General features: G+C 40.7%; 2 protein-coding genes across 6 annotated transcripts; one reads left to right on the top strand and one right to left on the bottom strand.

The window, feature by feature from the left end:
* arhgef25b (Rho guanine nucleotide exchange factor (GEF) 25b) lies at positions 1–22195 on the bottom strand. Of its 5 annotated transcripts, XM_029501801.1 has the most exons (17): positions 22092–22195; positions 18707–18812; positions 9283–9605; positions 9093–9197; positions 6071–6198; positions 5385–5451; positions 5141–5244; positions 4899–4968; positions 3952–4041; positions 3750–3842; positions 3322–3372; positions 3154–3231; positions 2887–3078; positions 2629–2809; positions 2341–2546; positions 2100–2227; positions 1–906 (listed from the first exon to the last, which is right to left on the bottom strand). In XM_029501801.1, exons 3-17 carry the CDS (start codon positions 9589–9591, stop codon positions 900–902), a joined length of 1809 nt encoding a protein of 602 aa, XP_029357661.1. In that variant the 5' UTR covers positions 9592–9605; positions 18707–18812; positions 22092–22195; the 3' UTR covers positions 1–899. The 5 variants fall into 5 exon arrangements, with proteins under 5 accessions (XP_029357661.1, XP_029357657.1, XP_029357659.1 ...); XM_029501797.1 differs by lacking the exons at positions 18707–18812; positions 22092–22195 and adding an exon at positions 16703–17028; XM_029501799.1 differs by lacking the exons at positions 18707–18812; positions 22092–22195 and adding an exon at positions 16703–17028 and having other exon boundaries at positions 2100–2170.
* Positions 21098–25140, top strand: ankrd33ab (ankyrin repeat domain 33Ab). Its single transcript, XM_029501802.1, has 5 exons — positions 21098–21186; positions 22062–22364; positions 22462–22591; positions 22915–23055; positions 24172–25140. The coding sequence occupies exons 2-5, from the start codon at positions 22110–22112 to the stop codon at positions 25008–25010; spliced, it is 1365 nt and encodes a 454-aa protein (XP_029357662.1). The 5' UTR covers positions 21098–21186; positions 22062–22109; the 3' UTR covers positions 25011–25140.
* Positions 25141–25631: the final 491 nt, after the last annotated feature.

The following is a 25631-nucleotide window of genomic DNA, read 5'->3' as shown; positions in this document are numbered from 1 at the left end:
AACATGCAAGGAAGTGTTTTATGAGTGGGCCTTAGTTATTTTGGAAGCATGTTGATGACAAATATTCAAACTGTTTTTCTTTCTAATTTATTGTTTATTTCAGACATAAGTTTTCTTGATATGATTCCACATGGAATTATTCACATTCAACAGAACAATGATACATGAGCACCTCTGTTTTATCTTAGTTCCCTATTTTCCTCTTTCTGCTCGATTATGACATATGCATAGCTTTGTGTTGTTGTGGGGGCCTAATGATGGCATGGTTAAAACAGCCCACCAATGGGAAAAACACAAGTTCTTAGCTAATGTTCAGGAAATACACAGATACTTCACAGCTCGTATGGATTCATGGAAACACAGTGAATCAACAGTCACCCAGTGAATTCAGGGACACAGCCACGGGCGGACATCGGTAGATTTGAGAGCTCAGTTCTCTGCCAGAGAAAGTGGAATTGGTCCCTTGTGAAAAATGCATTGCATATGCATTACAAAAATATCAATCAAGGAAAAAGTAAGAAATTTATACATATAGAATATAAAGTGTAGTCTCTGTGGTGTTTCAAAATCCTATTTTCACACACCTCAACGCATCTGTTAGCACCCCCTGTATGTATGTACATGCAGATGTTCACACTCACACTCAAATGAGCCCAATCAAACCAAGATCAAATCCAGACTGGTATTTGAAAGAAACTTGGAAGGAAATGTGGGACAAAATATGGAGATGGCTTCTGCACAGGAGTCAAAGAGTCAAACCATCAAGGCATTCTTAGTCCAGAAGGATAAAGGGAGTTTGTGTGTCATCGTGGGACATTCGTGCTCACTGTCTGTGAGCTGATCCAGGCTCTTCGGTTCATGTGACGCAGGAGTCCAGGCCATACCTTTGAAATCAGTAGTCACACCCTGAGAGGAAAACAGAAGAGATTAATAATTAACACTGTCCTCAGGAGGATGCAACATCATTATTCATGTCATGTTCATGGCAACCTAGTGAAAATAAATATTTACCCTCCTTTTAGTTCTGTTTCTTTTCTTTTTTCTTTTTTTTTAAATGCCATTTGGTGATGAACAGGTACAGTGGACATAGAGCTACAGAGATGCAGAGCTAGAGCATATAGAGCTAAAAAACAGTGATCAAACTAACAGTATAATTTGGGTATGTGACATTGACATTTGATCCACTGTTGATAGAGAAATATTGATTAAGGCCGTTATTATTGTATGTATGTAAGTAAACATTTCTGCTTTTGAGCTTCCCCCATGCTGATGTGCACCTCATGAAAGAGCAACATCCACAAACACAAAGAACGAGGAACAAGAGGAACGACTTTGTGGAATCAAGCCAGGTAAACTTGACTAATAGGAGCACTGCGATCAAACTATTTCCTCCTCTTGGTGGAAGTCTGAGCCAACAAGATAAAACAGTCGTTCAGAGGGTTTTCCCTACAATACACGAGTCATTGACATCAACGTTTTACAATCCGACAACAGGATATTCAATAAAATCATTCCCCTTCAAAACCGCTGATCGTAATGACAACACTACAAATCATCTGTTTGTACTGTAAACACTATAGTTATAAAGTGAAAGTTGCAAAAGACCAGCTTGCTAGAATTAAGCTCAAAATGAGGCATTACTCTGTCTTATGTCAAACAGCATGAAGCACCTACACACTGTCTGCATTGTGTGTGCTCAGGGGCTGCAGTTGTTGACTGTGAAGCACACACCAGTGACACAAGTGTGACTACACTGACTGCAGTTCAGCTCTGTCTACAGAGATTGCAGGACACTCAAATGATGGATTTGATGTATTACATAAATTTTGGGATTTGACAGAAGTACGTCACTTTAATGTGCCACTGCTACTGTTACTATGATGGTTCAATAATATATTTATATATTATTTTTACATCTTCTTCACATTCAGTTTGAGCTCAGACAGACATATGACAGGAAGTGCAAGGTGTCAGTTTAATGTAATCACGCTGGTATAATGTCATTGTCAACGTGAAATAAAAATAACTTACTAAAAACCAATACGTCCATTTGAGAGTATGTACCGTTATTTCCCCTGTGTAAATGAAAACTGACTTACCTGTGCTGACTGCAGGGTGTCACACCGTTGGACGTCCCACAGTCATGTCTCACCTCTGTGCCCAAACTGAGCTGAGGGTGGGAGGAAAGAGGCAAATGAGCCGCTTGTGGAGTCAGAGGGTTAGAAACCTTAAAATGAAGACAGAAATCTATAGAGAAGATGCCTGAGGCAGAGAGATACACGTGTGTATATAAATTCATGAGGTTGTATTTTTATTTCTAAGGCGCTGCGGCACACTCACCACCTTCAAGGCAGGGCTGTGTCTGGGTGGATGGAGAGAGGGCAGGGAGGAGTTGTAGGACAACAGGCTGTGCTGCTGACGTCTGTCCATGGATGCCGAGGAGTGAGGTCGCAGACCAGATGTTGACACAGTTGGAGACGTCATGTTCCTTCCCAGACTGTTTGACTTGCTCTCCCTGCGTTGGTACTCTATTGGAGACTGAAGGGCTGCGGCGGACAGGAAGAGATGTCACATTAGCTGTGCGCTCCAAAGTGTTGCATCGGCAGTTTAATTGCTGAAGTCTGGTACCATTAAGGAAGTTCCTCTGAGTCTCCAAGATCTGGACCACATCATTGAGCCAGGCCAGCTGAATTTCTGGAGATAATGCCTGCATGATGAAGCGTGTCACACTGCTGTCAGTCCCCCGGGAGGTCAGGACCAGACAGCATGGGTCTTCCTCAGAGGGCTCCTCCACACCCAGACAGCTCACCTGCACAGGAAAGTTAGCTCTGCTTAGAATGAAGAAACAAAACTACAGTAAAAATGTATTGAAATATGAACTCTAACCTTGATGCTGCTTTTAAAAGTGTACCCTGGCAATGCGAAGCCTTTTTTCTTATCAATTGGCTCACTGAAGATGACCAGCTGCTCAAACAGGAAGACTCGCCTCTCTCTTGCTCTGGAAGGGAAGCCACTTTCCTGCTCGCTGACATAAAATGTATCTTGCTGGAGCAGCTTTCCCTGAGCTGTGATTTTACCCTGAAACAGCATGTATGTTACAAATATTGCAAGAGGCCACAAGTCACCGGGGATATGTGCTAAAAGAGACCTCACCTCAAAACCTTGGAGCCTGCCGACATTCATCATATCATTACAGCGCTTTGGCACAAAGCACATCACGTCCACGGCCCTCTGATGGAGCAGATGGAACAGACAAATCATGAAGTGAAAAAAGATTTTAGTGCACAGATTCAGAAAATGTTTTAATTGAATTTGTCAAACCTGCAGCTCTACGACGTCCCGTCCTGCTTTGCTGTAGTACTTCAGAAAGTCCTGAGGGTGTCAGTCAAAGAAAGAAATTTAGAATTTAAGGAGTTTCTTTTTTTTCCACGAAGGAAGAAATATTACTTTTGACAGTGGGAAGACTTTTTATTTCATGATTTTATTTTTTTTTTTACTTCGGTAATACTTTCCACTAAGTCAACCCTCATATGCTTTCATCAAAATATTTAATGAATAATTTACTTTTGTTTTTGAGATAATTTATAAGCTGTAAAAAGGAACAACTTTTGCATTGCCAGGTTGAACAAAACTTTTCTCCTTATCAGACAGCGGCACCTTAAGCTCAGGGTGTTGGAATCCAAGAGAAATAAATTGAAGGTTTAATTGTGCTGTACATGGAGACTGTGAGTCACATTGACCAGCCAAACCTTCAGCAGGAGCTGATACTTCATGATCCTCTGAACAGGTTTGATGAGCAGGTCATTGAGCTGCAGCCTGTGACCCAACTGCTGCCTGAGATTCTGTCAGGTAAAAAAAAGAAAAAGAAAAAAGACACAGCGCAAAGTAAAAATGAAACAGTCTTCACTGAGTTCCAGTAAAATCCACTGTTGTATAAATGAGTCTGGTTACCTCAAAGTATGTTTCAATGTACTCAGAGACAATGTGCTCTGACTTGGGTTTGTTCTGACAGTAAACCACATACATGTGAAGACGCCGTTCCTGGAAATTCAAAACAGAGAAATATGTCATATGAAAAATGTGAAACGTGTTTCAGATAACATGTGTTTTTACTCATTAAATTGTTCCAGTGGCTGAGACAGAATGATTTAATTTGCTGTGGTTTAACCAGACAGGCTGCACTATTCTGAGAGCAGTGGAAGAAGGGAGGGGGAGCTGGAAAAGCTGCAACAACATTTTCCAATAGTTTGATTTCTGTCTTTAGCAAGATACTGCTATCGCCATAAAAAGGTACCTATAAATTTACTTCCTCTTTATCCTATGCATTGCTTTTATATAATCACAACAGCATCTGATTTTGCCTTGACTTCACTTTAAATCATGTGTTTTTCAATCTAAAGTGTAAAAAATTCATTCACTACTGCTGCCATCCCACGCAGGGGGGGAACATGGGAATTCTGCTTAGAAAGGCCCCAGTCCCTGGAAACGAACCCGCAACGTTCTTGTTGTGGGGATATAGTGCTAACCACTATGCCGTTGTGCTGCCAAGAATAAAACATTAAAATGTAAATAAGGTCATTTTCGGGTTAATGCTTTTCATGGTTGATTTTTGCACAGACCATCGTCCCTGTGGACTACCTCAAACAATGATTGTTGGCTTTGACAGCACTTTAGTCAAACTATGGTGATTACTAAACCCTTCACTCTGCAGCTGCACCTGTGGACAACAGATCTGTCAGATGAACTGACATCCAGATGGCACAAGGCCAGTAATTTAAACACAGTCAGAGCCCCGACCTGTGAAACGGCTGCAGCCTGCAGCCGTTTCTTCAGCAAGATGAAAGCAGAGCTCTTATCCATGCTTGTTACTCATTGATCTTCACAGGAGGGGGGCTTACATGTTTTATGAAGAGCTGCGCGAGGCTGTCTGGATCACCCACACATTTCTCTAACTCTGCCAGGAAATAGCTGTGTGAAACAAAACAGAGAGGGTCATGGAGGAACAGCCAACAAGCAAATCAAAGACACAAATGGAGACACATGGCAAGTGGCAAACCATCAAAACCACAAGATGGTCTGAAGAATCATGCAAATCGCAACAGATTCTGAGGAACTGTGTGGGGGACAAAGTCTGACTCACTCCTTATGCCAATCATAGATCTGGTGGATGTTTCCAAACACAATCCTGTCCTTCCCCTTCATGTCCTCTGGGATCCCCTGATTAGTCATGGTGACCATGTAGCCCTGCACACACCCACAAAAGACATCAGTCACATCGGTCACTTCATTTCCAAACTGAAAAAAATCTGCTTATGAAAGAAATGGTGACAAAAGCATTCAAGAAGTACGCTGAGTTTAGTCTTGGATAGATATCATGAACATACCTGCACTATGAGTCCAAGATCTTCCACGTACAACCTTTCTGTCTCTATGAGTTCTGTCAGCACATATCTGAGAGAGACATTTCAAAAACGGAAATCCAGAATAATCAGGCAAAAAACAAACATAAAAAATGACAATTTTAAATATATTTTCATTATTTTTTTTACAGAGTGAGGCGAGGAAAAAATAAAATAAAATGTATATAACTTTTTATTTTATTTCATTAATAAAGACTGGTGCATGAAGACTGGAAACAGGGAAATATCAAGTATGTCTCCAATACATCCAATCCAAAATTCTCTGGAGCTCTCTAATCAACACATTCTGTCTCTTAAATCTTTTAAAAGAAAATGGAAAAGTTACTAATTCTGGGTTTAGGAGAAGCTGTGTTATTGGACTATATTTGTAGAACACAAACTCCCCGAAGTGCGTTCAGCCAGCCAAGAAGGGATCTGGCACATGAACTGGTGTGGATTTTGTTACTGTTGGACAGAGCCGGTCTAACTGTTTCCCTATTTCCATATCTCATGCCAAACCAGGCTAACCACCCCATGGCTCCAGTTTCACATTGTACCATAGAGAAATGAGAGTGGTATCAACCTTCTCATCCATTTAGCTGCAAAAACGTGAATAGGTGTATTTTCCAAAATGTCAAACTATTTCTTTTTCACACAGGGTCGACACCTACATGCTCTTCTCTAAGGCGAGGTTTCTCTCGTCTTCGCTGTCCACAGTGGCCGACCAATGACTACCTGAGTCATCAGTCACAGTACAGCTGTCTTCCCCTTGGAAAGTGTTGGTGCTGGACTTTTGACTCTAAAACACACAAACAAGACAGTGCAGGTTTGGTGAACATCCGCCTAACAGTCTACGTATGAGGAGAATGTCTGTGTGACAGTCTGCTCTGTGGAGTCGTGATGTGCTGTGACGATGTTAAATTTTACACACACAAAAAAAAAAAATGCATGTCGAAATCAATTCAAACAATGTTCTTATTTCTGACAGCTATATAAAAGCAGCGTTTAGTTGTGGCCCCTCCACAGACATCAAGGTTTCAAAATTTTAAAAAGAGACTCTGCACCATAAATTGCTTCACTTTATGTAGAGCAGTTATAAGTAGCAAATGTCAAATAAAACTGTCATGTATTAACAGTACAGATAAGTGTACTTTTATTTGGGATACTTATAGTTAGCAGTAGGTTTGTATGATTTTACTTCTGAATATGGCTTTTAAGTACCTATAAATTGTTAAATTGGTGCTTTCACTTAAGTAAATGATCTGAGTAGTGGTGAAAGGCTGCGGTGCAGAGTGATGACTGGTCGCTGGCCATCAGCCACACACACTTAAGTCCCTGAGCTTCAGCATCTTTTGACTTAGCCAGCACCGATCTGTGGAAAATGAGAGGATGCAAGGGTCTCAATCCTGGAGAACCCATCAGTAAGGCAATTTTGTTGATACCCTTCTGGAAAGTCTTGCCACCCCCTAGATCTCAACGTAACCTGAGAGTAATAATCCCTTTTTAATGTCTCTCCTTTTCCGCTGCGGAGACTGTCGGGCAGAGTATTTTGGAAAAGTGCAATCAGGCCTGACAGATCGAGGTGAATAATGAGCAGCATTTGCACAATAAGTCAAATCATATCAAAGAGGTTGGGAGTAACTGACCACAGCATGGAGAGTACTTATGTAACGAATACCACACATACTCACCTAAAAGCAGTATAATCTAATGTGAATTTGACATTAAGCCTCTTGACACACCATACTCTGACCACACTGTGTTCTTTGCCTCTGCACCAGATGATAATCCTCCTGTGGAGGTAGTTTGTAGGTCAAACATGTACTTTGTGTGGTTTTTGGTTTTTTTTTTTTACTCTCTCTCAGTCTGAGTTGGCAGTTCATGAACTCATCCAGAAGGCTGACACATTCTCCCGACGAAAATCGTTGGATTTAACTGCCATTAAAGCTGATGACCTCGGCTGCGTGCCTGCTCCCCAAACCCCAAAACCATGTGAAAATGCAGGTTCAACATTTTTGGTAAACGTTCTTGCTTTTTGGAAATTTGTGCTCACCCTAACATCCGTAACCTGCAGCCAATATCTTAGCTAACAAAGAATGAAAACAGGGACAGCAGCTAATCTGTATGCTCTTTACTAATTACCTAAATAGACTTAAAAAAAAAAAAAAAAAAAAAAAAAAAGATATAACATGTTATTCCAGTCTCCTGTCTCAAGTCTGTGTACTGCGGTGCAGCATATTTACTGCATAGACATCACCATGATGTACTTCCCAAACAGTCTAATTATTGTTTAACGGGATGAAAAATCTTTCTACTCACACTGATTTGTACAGCACCAGAACAAAGGAATGAGAAGCCAAAGTCAATACAAAACTGAAAGGGTCTATGGCGTAACTTTATCCCAACAGACTATTAGACTGAAAAAGGCCAAAAGTGAATATATTTGCTAATCAAACAGCCTCGATAGGTGAAGGAACTGTTTGAACTAAAAGCCATTTCTACTTATATGTTATGTAAAGCTTGTGAAACCCGACTCTACGATCCTTGGAGGAGAATTGTCCAATATTCAAAGGCTGGTTTCTCACCTTGCCTTTAGGCCTCTTTTACTTCTAATCTCAGAGTAAACTGCTCACCCCAGACCCTGACCCTGTTTCAGCCTGTTACAGGCTGCTTGGCTGGTGATCACTTCCAGATGCTGTCGAGAAAAGCCCACAGGATTGATTCCATTCACGAGGGCCTTTCAAACAGTGCTCAGATATGAAAAAAAAAAAAAAAAAAGAAAATAGGTTCTCCTTTTTTGACACAATTGATAGAAGTCAAATCAAGTTTGTAAATAAGATCCCTTTCATATAAAAGAAACCCGAGGAACAGGACGTAGTGGTTTACGTGTATACTATAACTCCCAGAGCTGATTGTGAGCAGCCTTGATAATTCAGTGTTTATGTTTCAGACCCTACATATAAATTACTAGCTCTTGTGAAATATTTTCAGGTTTTAATGATGTGAGAAGGTCCAGCTATTGTCAAGGGAGTGTTTTACTTTAATAATTCAGAATTAGTTTTTATGAATTAATTTCAATATCCAATATCCCTGTGAAATTTCACCTCATCACAACAGTATGGAATATGTGTCATACGTCGTTTTCCAGATTTCAGCACTGTATCTCATTTTACATCGACAAAATTCTTGTGAATTAGATGATCAAAGTAATACTTAGTCTGTGAGGCATAGGCACAGGCATAAGGCATTTCATTTCCCCATATCTCTTTCCTCAAAACTCCATTTATTTTTGTTGCTCATAATATTAGCTGGCTCATGCCAACAGCAATAGAAACGCAGCAGGCGCAGATGGAGTACAAGGTTATTTATGGGCCGACAACCTTCCAACATTGCTTTGAAATCTTTCTTCATCAGCCTAAAAAGCTTATTTATCATTTAGCCTTTTTGTCAACTCTTATCTATTTTTTTACAGCCCACTGGTAAATGCTCCTTGGTCAAATCCTAGTCCTTGCCTAGTAGTTGGAAGCATAGTTTTTCACTCTCTGTGTCTCAGATTTCAGCTTCATTATTGGACTGAGACTTTGTGTACTCAGAAGTGTGAGATGGTTAAAGTTAGGGTTCATGCCCAGTTGTGTCAGCGAGGGTTCTCACAAATACGGCAGGACATGTGTGAAAAGAATAGAATAAGATTACTAGACTCTGTGTGTCTCGGTCTTGCAGGATGTCAGATAACTGGCTCCAACAGGGTGGCTGTGTGGGAGAAGACGCAGCAGGACTTGATGGACTGTCTTTCCAAACCTGTACCACACAAAAAACAAACAGCTATTAGAAACAAGCAGATATAACGGGTTTCCTCAGGAACAATGAGGTCTGTATGTCTCACCGTGTCTCCAGAGGGGAGGACACTATTGTTACCATGTGGTTCCAGGGGCCTTTCAGTTTCACTGTGGGAAAGAAGCAATGGGGGCTGCTTCCCGTCTGACCTGCACATCTGCCTCTCGACTTTTCCTGCTACTCCTCCTCTGGCATCGATGCTTAGTTTGCGGATGGGATTGGTGAGCCATTTCTTCAGGGCACTGACAGGGTGCCTTGATCCTCCAGATGAGGAGTGTGAGCAGGGGCTGGAGCTCCCTGAGGCCTGGTGGGGCACAGAGCCCACAGATGGGGTGATACTACCATCACTGCCAGCCATGGAGTAAGATTCTGCTGCAGAGAGGGGGAGCGAGACAAAAGGATTGGGTTAAAATACAGCAGCTAATTGTGGGGTCCATCCTCTCAGGTCAGATGGTGCAGACAGATTTCTGCACAAAAATGCTGTTCAATTTCCTGTGCTAAGCCCAAACTGTAATTTTAGTAGCAGCAGCTACTATACCTACAGTCCTTGAATGTTCTAAACACAAAAACACAGTTCTCAGAAGGAAGGAATGAAGTCAATGGGTATGTTGTACCACAGCTCGCATTTGTTTGTGGCAGTGTTAAAGAAAGTAGATAAACCGAAGATGTGGTAATAACAACAAATGAAATCTGTGTAATATGCAGAGGCAATATCCAATTTTTCAGAACAGGATTGAGGTAAAAGCATTTGATCGATTGATTGATTGAATCCTTCATCTATTCAGGGATGGTCAGGTGAGAGCAAGCTCTCTTTCCCAATGATGCCCTGATTACAAAACACATGGAAGACAAACACAATACAATAATTTGTTACAATTACATTCAGATTGTTGAACACTGAATAATAGGCTTTTGAATTCAAAGGAATTACACTCTAATTTAAAGTCATTCCACCTCTGGGGGGTACAGGTTTGAAAAGCAGTCCTCCCCAATTGGGTCCTTATGACATGGGTGTTTAAAAACAAAATGATGATGTGAATGGGTTTTGAATGAAATTAAACTGGTAAGATATGCAGGTGAAACTTTTAGTAAAGCCTGGTAGATAAAAAGCATGCAGTGTTGTTCCCTCCTAACACTTAAAGATTGCCATCCTACATTTCCATAAAGAACACAGTGGTGAGTTCTGAACCCGTTCCCTGTTACAGAACGAAGAGCAGAGTGACAACTGCATCCAGGGGCTTCAAAGCCAAAGGAGCAGCCTGCATATATATAACATCACCATAATCTAAAACAGGTAAAGTGTCCTGGACAAGTTGTTTTCTGCAGTTCAAGGTAAAACAGGCTCAGTTGTAAAAAGAACCAGAGTTTTCTCTGAAGTTTTTCAGAGAGCTCAGATATATGAATTCGAACACAACTTATCATCTAACCGGTATCTAATCCTCCACCCCATCATTTTAATCAGGCGTCATTACAGTAACATGTCACTCTGTTCTGCTGATCGTAGCAAAGCAGGATCTTCAGCCCCACTATTTCATTTTGGACTCATGCCAAAACGACCATTCCCAGTCAGCACATTTATGTAAGCTGTAATCATAATAACAAGCTTTCAAGAAGCCAGTGAAATCTGGGTCAGCCATTAGCCAAAAGTGCCCGATACAGCCATTAAACAAGACACCATATTGACAGGAAAATACCAAACAATACTTTTCTTCCTGCTATTTTTCAGCTCTTTGATTATTTAATGGGGTCTGGCAAAGTCTTCCATAAATACTAAATTCATCGTTCATGGCACTGTTTTGTGTGTGTGTGTGTGTGTGATTCTTTATTCAAACAAATTGTACTGTATTTGCTGGTAGATCATCCTGACTGTCAGACAAAAGTTAAGTCTCTTGTAAAACAGTATAGACATTTAAATTAGGCTGCAATGATTCATTCCAACGAATAAACTAATTCATCATCAGCTTTTTTCTTTAGCTTTTGAACGCCTAAAACTCATTTTAGTAATGGTCTGATTTTGAGGGAAGGGAGGAGGATTAGTGTGTGTGTGCTCATTTCTCGGGCTCTTTGGAGGTTTGGAGTGACAGCTTGTTTATCACCCAAATGATTCTTTTCAGAATTCATGCTGGCCAGCAATAATCACTCAGTTTAGAACAATAGGAGAAAGGAAGCTGTTACAGCTGAGACTGAGGCGAAGGTCATACTTCAGTAAAAGTCGAACACTTGACAGCAACTGAAAAGCTGAAGGTTCAACTAAAGCATTATAATTCATCCTGTGTGGTAAGTAAAGAGAGTGAACACTTGTACTAAATCCCATGAGATGTTGAGACATGTTACTAATAAAAAAAATGTACACCTGCTGATGGCACAAAAAGAAAAAGCCAGAGCACCAACAACGTCGTTTTGATCCATCGCCTGGGACCATGAGCGTCAGCACTAAAACTCATACTGCTATAGTAACTGAGGTAAACCTATCAACACTCATAAAAACTAAAAAAAGTGCAACTCTGTTGTGAAATTTCTTTCACAATCTCCACCCACTTTCCACAGTCGTGTTGTTTTACTCAGCAAAAAGTCATGAGATCATGGGATCCAAATAAGAGCAGAAATTTATTTTCTGTACACACACAATGTCAATATACAGTATGTTTGTTATCCTGAAACAGACATTTGGCTTGCTTTTTGTTTTTTGATCTATCATGGTCAGGATCACTAACGACCATCTCACCATCTGTTGAAGTGATTTAAAGGCCCAGTGCTGCAGGTTTTTCTGCGAACACGTCGTCGCTTTCTCTGAACTGACCTCTAATGGTGCATGATGGTCACTGTGATGTCCAAATCACTGCTGGGGCAAGCGACTCAGTCATGTTTGTTTGAGAGGCTTATGTAATGTTTCATTTTCCCAGAGAACAACAGCTGGAGGACCGTCAGGGCAGCAGGGAGTGTTAGCAGTGCGTGAAAGTGTGCATGCTGTGAACGCATCATTGCATTTAGAGAATCATGGTCATCCAAATAACGTGATAATCTTTGAAAACTTTGTGTTGATGAAAATTGTGAAATTTTAAGAAAAATTTACCAATCTGACCACTATCACACACGTGTGGAGGTGGTAACACAAATTCCCTGGTATGTGCAGGTTAATGGCTGGTTTGGGGTTTGACTCTCAGCAAACCCAATGGCAAAAGGTGAACCTGACAGTAATCCTATAAGTTACACTACAGCACTCAAAGGCTAGCAGAAAATTGTACAACCCTGCAGCTTAACAGTTTGTTGAAACTTGTCACTGAAACTGACTGTTTTGCAAGTTTATATTTTTCTGAAAATCCGGGAAAAGAAAAGTCATTTGGAAATACCTGGCTGACGCATTTTATTTTGTGATTTCACACATTTCCACTGCAAAGCAGTAAACCTCCACTCAGTGTCTTTATCTATCTATCTATGTCAGATTTATTGTGTTATGGGTTTTGTTTTTTTTTTCTGTTAAGGCAATCCAGCTCAGACACTGTTTCGGACCTGGAAAACATCTTGATCGTGCTGGTCTTTTTTGAACTAATTACCAATTTCTTTTTAATTGGTAATTAGATATTGCTATAGACTGTACGTCATCAGTGAAAAATGTCATGCGACGCGATTTAATGAGGAGTTAGCATCTGATGCTGACAGTTGGATGATATTATTAGGCACACAAATGTTACATTTAAATGGATCCCTAAACATTTGTGGTTCAAAGCATAGTTGAGGGCCATAAAATGTGTGAATACAGGTGTATATTGAGGTATTGAAGAGAAGATCATTACTGTGATGGTGCACATTTGTGCTCGCTCTAACTGGAGAGGGAGTGCTGCCTCAACGATCTATTTTAGATCAAGGTAGGGCTGTTGAGGTGGTCTCTCTCTCTCTCTCTCTCTCTCTCTCTCTCGCTCTCCTTTAAGTCAGATGGTTGGGAGAAAGTTAACTATTTCCACAGTCCACCCCATAAATGGTCACAGTCGGTAACAGCAAGAATTATTGAGAAGCAATTGGAGCGCCTCTTCAAAGAGCATGATGAGACTTGACCAACTCAGAGCATGACTAAAGCTTTGCACGTGTTAAATGTCAAATCTTTATTTGTGCACCACATGTGTATGGGAGCTGATGACTAGCGATGCTTCATATTTCATGCAAGCTAAAGGGCGACGTCAGTAATACTGCCATCAACACCAATGATGTTGGGTTCAGAGTCTTCTTCCACTTCTTGTTGAACTAATTGGAAAAAAAAAAAAAACACTCAATCTTCATTGCTGCACAAAAAAACTACAAATCAGCCATCTTCAGATTGTCTGCATTTGTTCGATCCTCAAGAGGATTTATGCACAGTTTATAAATCTGGGAGAGGAACACGTAAATGAATTAAAGCACATACACACAATAATATGTCACAGCAGCTTGCTCCACATTACATTTTAATCGGAGCCAGCGTTTAGCCTGAGCGTGACATGTTAAAGTTGGCGCTAGCTATGTGACACTGTGCTGCTGTTGCTGTTTGACTACAGGTCAATGCAGAATGCAGCTCACGCTTAAACCGGAGTCAGATTAGAACAGACACCTGCAAAAAAAACCCACCTATTATACTCATACTGAATTAGACTGCATCAGTCTGGTCTTCATCACAGACTTGAGATGCTACAAGCTTTACAAACCCGAATCTCCCTCTCATCACTGTAAGAATGACTAGAGTTAAACTCCCCTCACCCTCACATACTGTACGGTTACTTCCTGCACGTTGACAAGTGACCCAGTTGAGGTTTCTACAGTGTAGATTGGAAACAACTTCCTTTTTCCCACGGCCCTGGAGGAAGCTGATGTGGACTCTCGCTCTGACTGTGGTCACTGCACAAAATGTAGTTTTTTCTCCCACTGAAAAACCATCTCAGTCAACCCCACCTCAGCGAATGTCTGACAGGGTCACGTTTGAGTTTGGGTTCAGACCAAAGAGTACAGAGTACAACACAATACTCCGTTTCTGACGATGTCTAAATGTTTACTATCTCCACAGCTCTGCTTCACCTGTGGGCCCAGAAACTGTTAGCAGCACTGACATATTATTGTAATATACCATGGTGAATACAGCATCCATCAATGCTTTTCGCTAAGGACCAGAGTCAGGGGATCATTCTCTGTCACTGCTTGTTTCTGTTTCTCTGTTTGTTTCTGTCTCCTCGGGGTTTCTTTGCCACAGTCTAGCATTTTTTTTTTTTTTATTCAATCCATATTTTGTGTTTTCAGGAATTATGTCGTGTATTTTCCTAGGAGCAGATTGAATTGTCTGTGGTCAGTGGATTCTTCTCTTGTAAGGACACAAGATCATATCTAATTGACTAGTGCTTTGTACTTGTGTACTTGTGTAAATGCAGTTTAAATGAAGTTCAGCTGGTTCAACAAAATTATTCAAGCAAAACGCAACAACCAAACACAGGGGTGCCCGATGCCAAGGTCAATATTAAGGCCACCGCATATGTGGCTAAGAAAAGTAGCTCAAGACTTTTGCATTCAGTGAGTCATGGTGTTTACTTCTGTGCATACTGGCAGTGGTGACCTCACACATACTGTGGAGCTAATGGACTATTAGTCATGCTGGTTTCTGAGCCAGAATGATGCGTGTGTAATGAGACATTGAGATTGTTGGCAAGAATTTGAAGTAGATTTCCAAACAAGTTTTCCAAACATACTTTATCTGGAGGTGTTTCTCTATAAAGAGCTGTTAGAGATTGTGCCAGATGAAATGGCTCACTCCCTGAGAGCTGGACTGCCAAATGGAGGAGTTATAAGTAATACGTCTTCATGGGAGGTTAAGGGAGCTCGGAAACCTATAAAAACAACAGATCAAGTCCAATGCACATAAGAACAATTTGAGATGAAGGAAATACTTTGAACAAGTGTCAAAAAGGCGTAATAAACAGAACAGATTACATAGCAAAAAGAGCACCGGAGCTATGCTGCCCATAACTTTTTTTTACTTTCAAAATGACAACACTTTAAGCGTCTATTTGCAGGCGCTGCCAGAGCAGCGGTGCTCACAGAGGAGCCGCACAGAGCCGCACTATAATCACTCTCTGAGCAACAGGAACGCCAGAGGATTTAAGGGTCAGGCCAGTAATGGGAAGTGTTGATGAGTCTATGCATCTCTGTGTGCTTGCGCGTGTGCGTGTGCATGAGTGTGTGTGTGTGTGTGTGTGTGTGTGTGTGTGTGTAGTTGGGGTCTAGTTTTTTTATGGAAAGGAATGTGGGGACAGTGACTCATTGACTCTCTGTGTTTCCATGATTCAGCGATCAGAAGGATATTCAGAGACTCTCCAAAGACACAGATGTGACTTGATCAGAGTGTTTTGCTTTTATGGAACATGAATCACTCCTGTAACTGTACTACATCCTTCTCAACATTGACTGTAAATCCAACCTGAAGACAACTTGTGAAAGTAGCTCGATATTCTCTTCGGGTATGGACCAAAAATCAACACCTGGGTCATTTTTGGAATTTTTTTCTCATAGATTCCTTTAAGTGCAAGACAGTTTGAATTCCTCTCTCCCATTAATGGTAGAAGCACTGATCAATATAGAGTCATGAGACTATAGCACACTATAGTCCAACCCTAACCCTAACCACATCTCAGCTGGCAGATAGCCCAACATGGTGTGCTCAAACTATCAAAACAGAGGAAACACACACAGTAAGCATGCTAGCGCCACGCTAGCACCTGCAACAAAATGCACTTGCTTCACAAATGTACATCAACAATACAACATACACTGAGAAAAATCAAGAGTCGGAGAGGAATAAACTTTACACGGGTACTTTGGCAGCATGCTCTTTATGAGCCATTGCTGTATTGTTGTACACACAGTTTAACATCCCCATAGTGGACAATGGGTACTGTAGAAATGGTTGATACCAGAGAGAGCTGAGTTCAAAGTGGAATTTATAGCCATTGATATACATTTTTGGTACAATTTGAGTTTTGCGTAACATCCTCAATAGAAGAAGTGGCACATCCCTTCAGATGGTCTAATCTCCATCTACTGGCCACCCCATCACTGTTTATGGAAAGCTCATAACGGGTGGCAAGGAGGGAAGACACACAATTACCTTAAAACACAATGTTTTGTTTTTTTTTCTTAAAAAATTTTGACATTAAAGTAGAAGAGCATACACAAGACAGCCCAGACAGCACCATCCTCTGATTTCTATTAATATACAACAGGCTGATACAGTCCTAGTATCACAGCAAAGACCAGGAAAACCAGAAAGTAAACAAGTGGGATCAGTGGATTTTATGTTTACTAGCATATAAAAATCAGCCCCAGCTGTCTGCACAACTTAATGTACTAAATATGTGTAAAAAGGAAATTCCTATAAACCTGATCTGTGTACTTTAAACCACCTTCAGATAAAATGTACAGCGAATCCTTTCCTGAAGAGCAGAGCATCTACATACCTCTGGCTCGGACAAAGCAGCAGCCACATTTGCTGAGCAGTTTCCTAAACAGGTGCTGACACCCACACCCTTGCTGGTGGTGACCCCCTCTCATGTTGATCCAGTCCCGCTGCTAGACCCGAAACTATCACAAGCAGTCATCGTGCTGGAAGGGTGTGGAAAGAAGCACACAGACTATTCCTGTGGTAATTCCCAGAGGAGATGAGAGGAGTTCCACAGTCATTGTTCAACTCTGATTAGAAAACCCTGAGTGAACAACACTGTTGCTGTCCCATGATTTGAGGATAAACATCAGCAGAAAAGCAGAGAGGCTGTCCTCTCCTCCACTCCAGAGCCTCTCTGTGTGGTTAGATGATGAGGAAAGATTACGAGAGCGACCAAAAGTAAGTGAGGGAGCGACAGAGAGGCAGGGAAGGGGAGGAGCTGTGATCAGGGAAGGGATGGTAGCTAACATGCTGCGCTGTTTCCCCTCGCCTCTCATTTTCCCTCTTCCCCTTCCTATTGTCTACAGTTTTAAACACTGAAACCAAATTGTTCTTTTAAAAATTTTCATCTGTACAAATTGTGTTCAGTTTTTTGCCATTTTCAGCCATGTCAGCATCTGATTTAATGCATATATTGTTTGCCTTCATGGGATGAATGAGCCACTACTATATCCTCTAGTGATCCCACGAGGATGTCACGTTAGTTGTTTTCAGGAAAATGTCTCAATAACTAAGCATTGTCAAACAAATTGAATCAGTGGCATTCACATTAGGATTTCCCCCAAAGGTCAAAAGATTGCCAGATGATTTACAGGTTATTCGAGAGAATACCAGATACATTAGTTCTCCTATACAATGTTAGACTAGAGTGTGAGAGTGTTTTATGTGACTAAAATTTTGCTTTAATAAGTAAAAGTCCCTGATTGGTGGAGCATATTAAGGTATGCAAAGTGTCTAGTAGACATAACTTCATTTTAACAACTGAAACCACTTAAAGTGAGGAGGAAATTTAAAAAAAAAAAAAAAAACATGGAAAATTCACTTGACCTCGACTGTCTGTGCACAAATATCATGACATCCCTCTGCAAGCGTGTCTGTGTTTCTCTAAATGTAAGTGAGTGTGTGAAGCTTCGGTGAAGCTGCCCCAATTACTCAGTTGTACTGACACTTGCAGTACAACAAAGATGATGGATCACTGAGCTGATAAAGTAGTCTCCACTATAATCAAGAAGAGTTGCTCCTTCTTGTCATCTTGGGCACTAAGGTATTTCCTCTGCTGTCAACAAGCCACCATTAGAAATATCCCACACATAGCTAACTGCACTGGCAGGATGGAGGCAGGCAGATTTAATCTCAAAGTAAAGATTAAGTATTCATGACTAGATGATCTTCTGAGCACAGCTGTCCAGGCTCACGGCAGTCGGTACTGTGAGTCACGGAGATTTATGTATAAACTCATACAAACCCAAACATGGACAAAGTCAGCAAAGAGGGAGGAAAAAGCAAATAGATAAGAATTTGTCTCTAATGGAGCTGTTGCTGTGAGGCACATATTTATTACACATCTCCATGCACACACACGCAGACAGCCAGATACCCGGCCTCGACAAAGGTTGTCTCTGGAATCTCAATCCACTGAGGACAGATTACAGCTATAAAAATATCTAAATGCTCTTGCTCGCTTTGCCACTGAGTTAAGCTTTTAAAAACTCTGCTGAAATGATGATCCCTGTGAGCTGAAAAGCGCTGATCTCCCCACAGCGTAGGATTACTGGATGCTCATGCAAGTGTGTGTGTGCGTGAGCGCGCATGAGACTAATTATTCAATATTCAAACAGGCTTGTCTGTCGTTTGGGCCATTTTAAATCTTAAATTAAATCTTAAATTAACTATGGATGTCTTGAGTGGAAATTGCAAGTGTGTCCCTTCTGTCTAACGGCGCTGCTCTATGGCCGCCACAGGCAGTGCACACAGCAGCGAACTGGATTTCTCTGTTCACCGTGGACACCAGATGAGTTACCTGTGCATCCCGCAGCCACACTAGATTTCCTGAACCAGTTGAATTCTGTCCTGATGTCCTGATTGCTGTCGTTGGAAAGGAGCCTCTCCCGACTGGTGTCTGAAATCTTATGTACAAGACAGAGAAGAGTAAAGTCGATGAAGACAAAGTCCTGAACAAAAATAGAAACTACAGATTAACAAAGTTGGAAAAAAAAAATGGTACTGTGTGACAGGTTCAGGGGTAGGAAAGAAATTAAATCAGAGCCAGAAGTAATTATACTACTTTTTGGTTCCATTTAATCTCTCTCTCTCTCTCTCTCTCTCTCTCTCCTTTTCCACCCTTTTTCCTTTCCTATTTTTGCTTCAGTTTAAGTGGTTTCTTATCTTATCCAAGGAATTTCTCTGAGAGGACTTGACTGATTGGGAGACAGCACAACATTAATCTCTGAGGTCAAAGAAGACTCATGCTGAAGAATATGAAGAATAGGTCAATAGCTTCATTTCTAGTTATAAGCAATCAAAAAGTCAGGTTTTTTTGTTTTTGTTTTTTTGAATTATCAGTTATATGTAAATGTGTGAGTGTGATAATGGTGTCATTTTAGAAGGGATAGTGTCACATTTCAGTTTTGCATTCATATTGAAAAGGAGAAATATTGTTCATTAGAGGTTTATGTAAAGTTCAGAAAGAATCATGTTATTATTGCATCATAATGTGACAGAACAAAAACAAGTATGAGCCTAGATGATAACTATGAGCAATCCATGCTGCGTTTTTAGCTCTGATGTTTGTTATTTACATGTGAACATTTGAAAAATGTTGGACACTCACTCTATCAACACTGTATCCCAGAAGCTGTTCAACCCTCCCTTGCACTTTGGCCAAGGTCTTCATCTTGCATCCTGTGCTCTTCTCTTCTCCTAATCTTGTGTCCTTTTTTTTCACCTTAAGATCTATAAATGTTGTCTCCTTCTGCACTCCACATTCAAGCATCCATTCCTGATCCTTTAGGTTTCTGTTTGAGAAAAATCGGCAAAACAAGTTGAAAGGGCTTCAGAAAAATATCTCTGCTATCCCGCTTGACATCCAGCAGAAGTAACAAATTATACTTTACACCAGATCCTTTTCTCTTCTGGGAAGATGAAGACAGCTGGTTACTTGAAGCATTATCTGTCCTTAGGGTCTTCTGTTTAAGATGGGGGGGTCTTCCATCAGGACAGGTCCAGCCACGTCCCAACAGCCCTGTGGACTTACTTTAGTCTGTGACCAGCCCCAAAGCAGGAGCTTGAACCTCCTCAAATAACTAATATATTCTTGTGGAATAGGCAGAAGTATACCACCATTTTGTCTTTGTCCTGTTAGCATATAGTCTTCAGTTTCTGCACACTCAGCAGAGTGTACTGAAATTCTTTTAGACTTCCTTTTAGGGAACGCACAGCCATTTCAGGTTCAAACCTTGTTATTATAGCTTGCACATTTCTGATATGAATGACGAATGTAACTGCTCATCAGTTTCACTCCATTAGGACAAAATTGTAAAAGCCATGGGCTGAGATTAGCCGGTGAACTGATGAGATATCGCCACCCAGTGGTAAATTAGAGAAACACCATCATCAGTCTCAGAGGCAGCCATCACTTTGTAAAAGAAATTTTGTCATTGTAGTTTCAGCATAGTTTGAGTTGGGATGTGGACTCTGTCCAGCACATGATAGCCACCTCTGATGGGATTTCATTTGTCTCCTGGCTAGTCTTAACAACTAATTAGATTCCTCTGGCTTAAGATCCTTACACTAACCATTCAAATAATTACCATCAGATTAATAACTCTCATTCAATACAAAATGTAATACATTAGATATACAATAGATTTTTGCAGAAATACATATTAAATCATCATGTATAGCAGACAAGGTGTGCTTCCTGTCTTCATGTAATTATTATGAAATCATCTCATTCATTATTAGTGTTATCTTAAGTAACACTTAACACTTAAGTGTGTGTTATCTTGTTATCTATCTGTGTGTTATCTTAAGTAACACTAATGATGATGATGAAAATGATCATGTTGTGAATCAATGGCCTTGTGACATGGAGAATCTATTTATATTCTGAAAGGGGTGTGGTATTTGAGGGTTAGGGTTAGACGCTTTCTTGAGTACAACAAATCAAACAACAGGCATAGGCAACCTTTACCCAGGTTAGATGGAAATCACCAGCGTTGTGTTGAAAGATGGAGCTGGCCAGCACAGTAATCCTCTCCACAAAGCTGTTTTAAGTGGGATGAGCTAGGCACAGGAGGTGAACACAGTCACTTGGAAGACTGTGGCAAGACTCCTCCTCTCAGTTTAAGTCATCACGACAATATGTTGGATGGAAATGGGTTGGGTACCTCTATATCGGCCCAGGACAGAAGTCAGAACTTGAGGAAGTCAGCGTTCGTCCTAAAGAAGCCACAGAGCTGTGACATACAGGGATTTATAGCTGTTTGAACTCCCTCAATGGTGAGTGTATACCCTTTATGTTTGTAAATTACTTAGTTTGGTCACAGTGACAGTTTTTAATGATGGAGAATGCTGGATGCTGCCTTTGGGTTTTCACTGCTTTTCTTGTGTTTTACGTAGCCAAGTCTCACATGCCTGTACTCAAACAGCTGTTTGTGTTTGTCATAGGAGACTCAGACATAACAGGTGATGATGTGCTATGAAAATGACGTTATTATTCTTTCTAATCTTGTTATTTTGATTTCATAGTATCACAAATGTTTATAATCCTGACTAAACTTTTACTTTTGATGAAGTTCACAGTTAGTTTTATCCTAAAACACACACACACACACACACACGTAATAACACTTTTGTCAGTAGTGTAATTCTTCAACATTTGGGCCTCAGAGAGGTGAACAGAGTCAAAACATGAATTAAGCAGCATGTCACATGTGACTGAGGTTATTCTGAGATGGGTTGTTCCTCATTTAGCCCTCATGTGTGTACAACAGAGCTTTTAGATGCTGATCCAGTTACTCAACGGTAAAGGTACACTGAGCTCATACAGGCATGACACACAGTTAGCACTCTCATAATCCTTGACTGATTGACTCATCTTTTGCCAATGTGTCACCTAACCTTTGATGGGTCACTGTGGTCGATCTGAGTCCCTACATGTCCAGTATGTTTGTGATTAAGCAACAACTTTGTTCCCAAGGTGAAGAGACGATTTTAATTTGGCAATTTGTGTAATTACAGAGAGCTATCCAAGGAACAAAGATTCATCCTCGTTGGGTTTCCATCTCTATAGTACACCTGATTGCACCTTAGTTGCTATAGACAACATCCAATAGTTTCAGCTTGATTAGTTTCTATTTTTGACTTTCTTGTAGATGTAGCTATAGGACACAACACCATCTCACCTGTTCTGCTGTTGGAAGATGGCAACCGCAGCGGAGGACCCCCACCTGGGCTCAGGCCCAGATGAAGACAGCATGTCTCTGTCAGGAAGTGAGTCAGATTCAGACAGCATCCTTTCTGATGACTCGGTGCTTCCAGACTATGCGCCAGAGATTACGAATGGAGCATCAACACTGTATCAAGCATGCGCCCAAAATGAACCAGTCGTGCTGCGGAAAGTTCTGGAGAGAGGAGTCACAAAAGAAGAGGTCATGGAGCTGGACATCAACAGCTGGGTGAGAGTCTCACTTATAGCATTAATATTCACACACAAGGTTTGACAAAATGTGATATCTTACATTACTGATCCCTATCATTGCCATTTACTGACAGAATGGCTTGATGGTGGCTTGCTGCAAAGGTTTCGTAGACATTGTGCATGGGCTTCACAACTGCCCCTTTATAGACATAAACCACCAGGACAATGAGGGCAACACTGCACTGATGATTGCATCCCAAGCTGGTGAGTTACACTAAAACATAGGACACCATCACAAAAATGTATCTAATGCATATAGTAAATGTTAAGCTCAGCAGATAAAGCAAAAAAAAAAAAAAAGTGGAACACAGGCTCACTGATATTACAAATAAACATTGGTGATTATCGTCTATGGCATTTGGGTACTTTTATAGAAAGCCTTAGTAATTTAGATTAATCCAGAGGCCAACAAATCTCAATATTTACTTCTGCGTTTTGTGAACTGAGACTTTTGTTTTTATCAGAGCCAGTTTTCAAACATTACACAACTTTTGACACAATCCTGATTTCTCTCTCCACCTCCCCAGGTCACATCAACACAGTCATGTACCTCCTGAACTACTTTCCCGGTATAGACATGGAAGTGAGGGATTGTCGTGGTTTCACAGCCCTCATCAAAGCTGCTATGACTGGACGTACAGATGTTGTTGCTGCGCTCATAATGGCTGGTATGTAGTAACATGAACAGCTGCAAAACTTTTGGAGCAACATATGTGTCAGTTTGGCACATGAGCAACTCAGTCTCCAATCAAACAATCAGGAATAACACAAACCAATCGAATACATTTTTCAGATGACTGCACAATTTTCTTCCACAGTCAAGGCAAGTTAAGACCCAATTTCATCCTGATTCGGTATTATACAGCCACTGGAGAAAGAATTTGGCTTTTCAGAATAATGCACTCATAGCATAAGCTGCTCTGTGTTATTATTAGATCTTTTTGAAACCCAGACATTAGCTCATTTAGAAGCCCTACAGCTCAATATGAGCAGTTGCAGGACTGGTGGTGAGAATAGCTGACCCCGCAGTTTATCTGCCCATATTTGAAGACTGCTAACTCTGTGAGCGAACATGCCAGTGACGGCAGACCGGTTTAAGGGATCTGAGGACATTATCCAATCTCAACACTCCCCCCTAGTAATCGCTTATTATTGGTCTCTTAGCCTGGCTGTAGATTAGCCACTTGCACAGCTATTTGTAGACATTTGTTTTTCATATATTTTTTGGGGCGTTTTTTCCTTTATGCCTTTATTAACTGACTGAAACGGGGACAGAGAGAGGCCTGACACTGCAACGTAGATTGGAATCAAATTGGGATCTAGCAACCACTCAACCACCCATGCTGCTGAAATAGCACACACTTCTTAAAATCTCTAGAAATCATCAATCCTTTATGATTTATTTTTTTAAGTCGCATTAAGTTATTTATGTTTGCTCATGATATTTCTCTTCCAATATATATCGTTCTTGCAATAATATGTTCACAGAATAACAGTAAAGTCCTTCTGGACTTATGATGTGAATCAACTAGCCTGTTGTTGCAGCTTTTAATTAAATGCCACTTTATGCTTGTTTATGGGCTTATAGGGACATTTCCCTGTACATTAGAGTGAACTAGTTGTTAATGTTTTTAATAACACCTGATATGGCAAGCCAGATTTAGTCAGCAATGGAAGAGGCAAGAAGCATTGCTATATTATATCAGAACAAGCTGAAAGGAAGAAGTAGCTCCCATTAATTTTAAATAAAAACAGATCCTTGTTTCTCTGCGCTTTCTTTCCAGGTGCTGATATACATGCAGTAGACTCCACAAAAGGTAAATGTGCTCGAGACTGGGCCCTAAAAACAGGTCGCTATGAAACCTTGCATAGACTCCGGCGCCTAAATCTGCGGCCAAAAGCTGAACAGTTCTGTGAGGCTTATGTCCCTGAGTGGCCTGAGCTCAAGGAGAAGGTAGCCAAGGCCTTAGCTGAGAAAACTGCCAGGGAAAAAATTACACAGCATATAAAAAACACCTTTGGATTCAGACTTCCTCATGACCCACAAGACAATGGTGTCTTGGACCACATGGTGCGTATGACAACAAGCATCCATAGTCCTTTAATTTCAACTGGGTGCCGTCCACTCTGCCCTACAAGCCCCCCAGAGGTGGGGAAGAGGCGGCTGGCTGTACCTGAGCTGGTGAAGAAACACCCAGAAAAGGACCTAGAAGAGAATTCAGTCTGCCACAGCAATGGCTCCGTATCACATATCGTTCCCACAATCCACTCTGCAGAGTCCGTGGCTACAATATGCTGTGCTGACACTGAGCGGCGTGGAAGCATCCTCTCATTGGCCTCCACCAAAGTTGCTTCATCATTTATCCCCCGAAGTATGGCGAGAAGGAACAGTGTTTTCCCATCTGGCTGCATCCCCAAGATCAACGTCAGCAGACCCACGGAGGCAACGCCAAAGAAAGAAAAGAAGAAGAAGAGGAAGGAAAAGGGATTCCTGGAACCACCTAAGTGGAAGTACAAGGAGATCAAGGATGAGAAAAAGAAGGAAAAGAAGGCTGAAAAAGAAAAAGCAGAGAGAGACAAGGAGAAAAAAAAGGAAAAGGCCAGCAAGGCGGGCAAAAAATAGCAGTTGGAAAATGAACTCTTTACAAATCATTCCTCTTAAAATTTGTTCAACTCAGGGATTGAAGCTGAATCCAAATACTGAATACTAAGGCTATATACTACATGAAATGGATGGGAAAATTGTCATGTGTTTGACAGAAGAGCTCAAATAAGACCTGCAAAGACTCTTCGGGAGAAGTTTGAAGCTTTTCAGTCTCTCTTGAAGGTGAGACAAATATATTATATATATATATATATATATATATATATATATATATATATATATATATTGAGTATTACAATACTACAATAATATTGCATATGATTTTGTTAGGATACACAATAAAGTTTACTTTTTAAATAATATATTCAAAATGTATGACTGAAAATTATGACACAACGCATGAAATTCATATTTACTATTTCAGGTGCAAAGGGATTTATAGCATCTACCTCATCTTTCACCTAAAACGCAGCATATGCAAACATTTTGATAAAAAATTTTGAAATACAGTACAGGCCAAACGTTTGGACACACTCCTATTCATTTGAATGAGAAGGTGTGTCCAAACGTTTGGCCTGTACTGTATATAGTTATGTTGTACGCGGATTTAGTATGTTTAATTGTTTAATTTGTTGTAAG

Source organism: Echeneis naucrates, chromosome 5 (genome assembly GCF_900963305.1).
Source record: "Echeneis naucrates chromosome 5, fEcheNa1.1, whole genome shotgun sequence".
Classification (NCBI taxonomy): Eukaryota; Metazoa; Chordata; class Actinopteri; order Carangiformes; family Echeneidae; genus Echeneis; species Echeneis naucrates.
Note: the sequence above shows the minus strand (reverse complement) of the source record. Positions and strands in the feature narration are given on the sequence as shown.

Coding starts and splice junctions, on each gene's coding strand:
- ankrd33ab (XM_029501802.1), top strand. CDS start 22,110: ATGGCAACCGCAGCGGAGGACCCCCACCTGGGCTCAGGCCCAGATGAA. Junction 22,365..22,461: donor AGCTGGACATCAACAGCTGG/GTGAGAGTCTCA, acceptor ATTTACTGACAG/AATGGCTTGATGGTGGCTTG. Junction 22,592..22,914: donor GATGATTGCATCCCAAGCTG/GTGAGTTACACT, acceptor CCACCTCCCCAG/GTCACATCAACACAGTCATG.
- arhgef25b (XM_029501797.1), bottom strand. CDS start 16,796: ATGAGAGGGGGTCACCACCAGCAAGGGTGTGGGTGTCAGCACCTGTTT. Junction 9,198..9,282: donor TCCTCCCCTCTGGAGACACG/GTGAGACATACA, acceptor TGTGTGGTACAG/GTTTGGAAAGACAGTCCATC. Junction 3,079..3,153: donor GCAGGCTCCAAGGTTTTGAG/GTGAGGTCTCTT, acceptor ATGCTGTTTCAG/GGTAAAATCACAGCTCAGGG.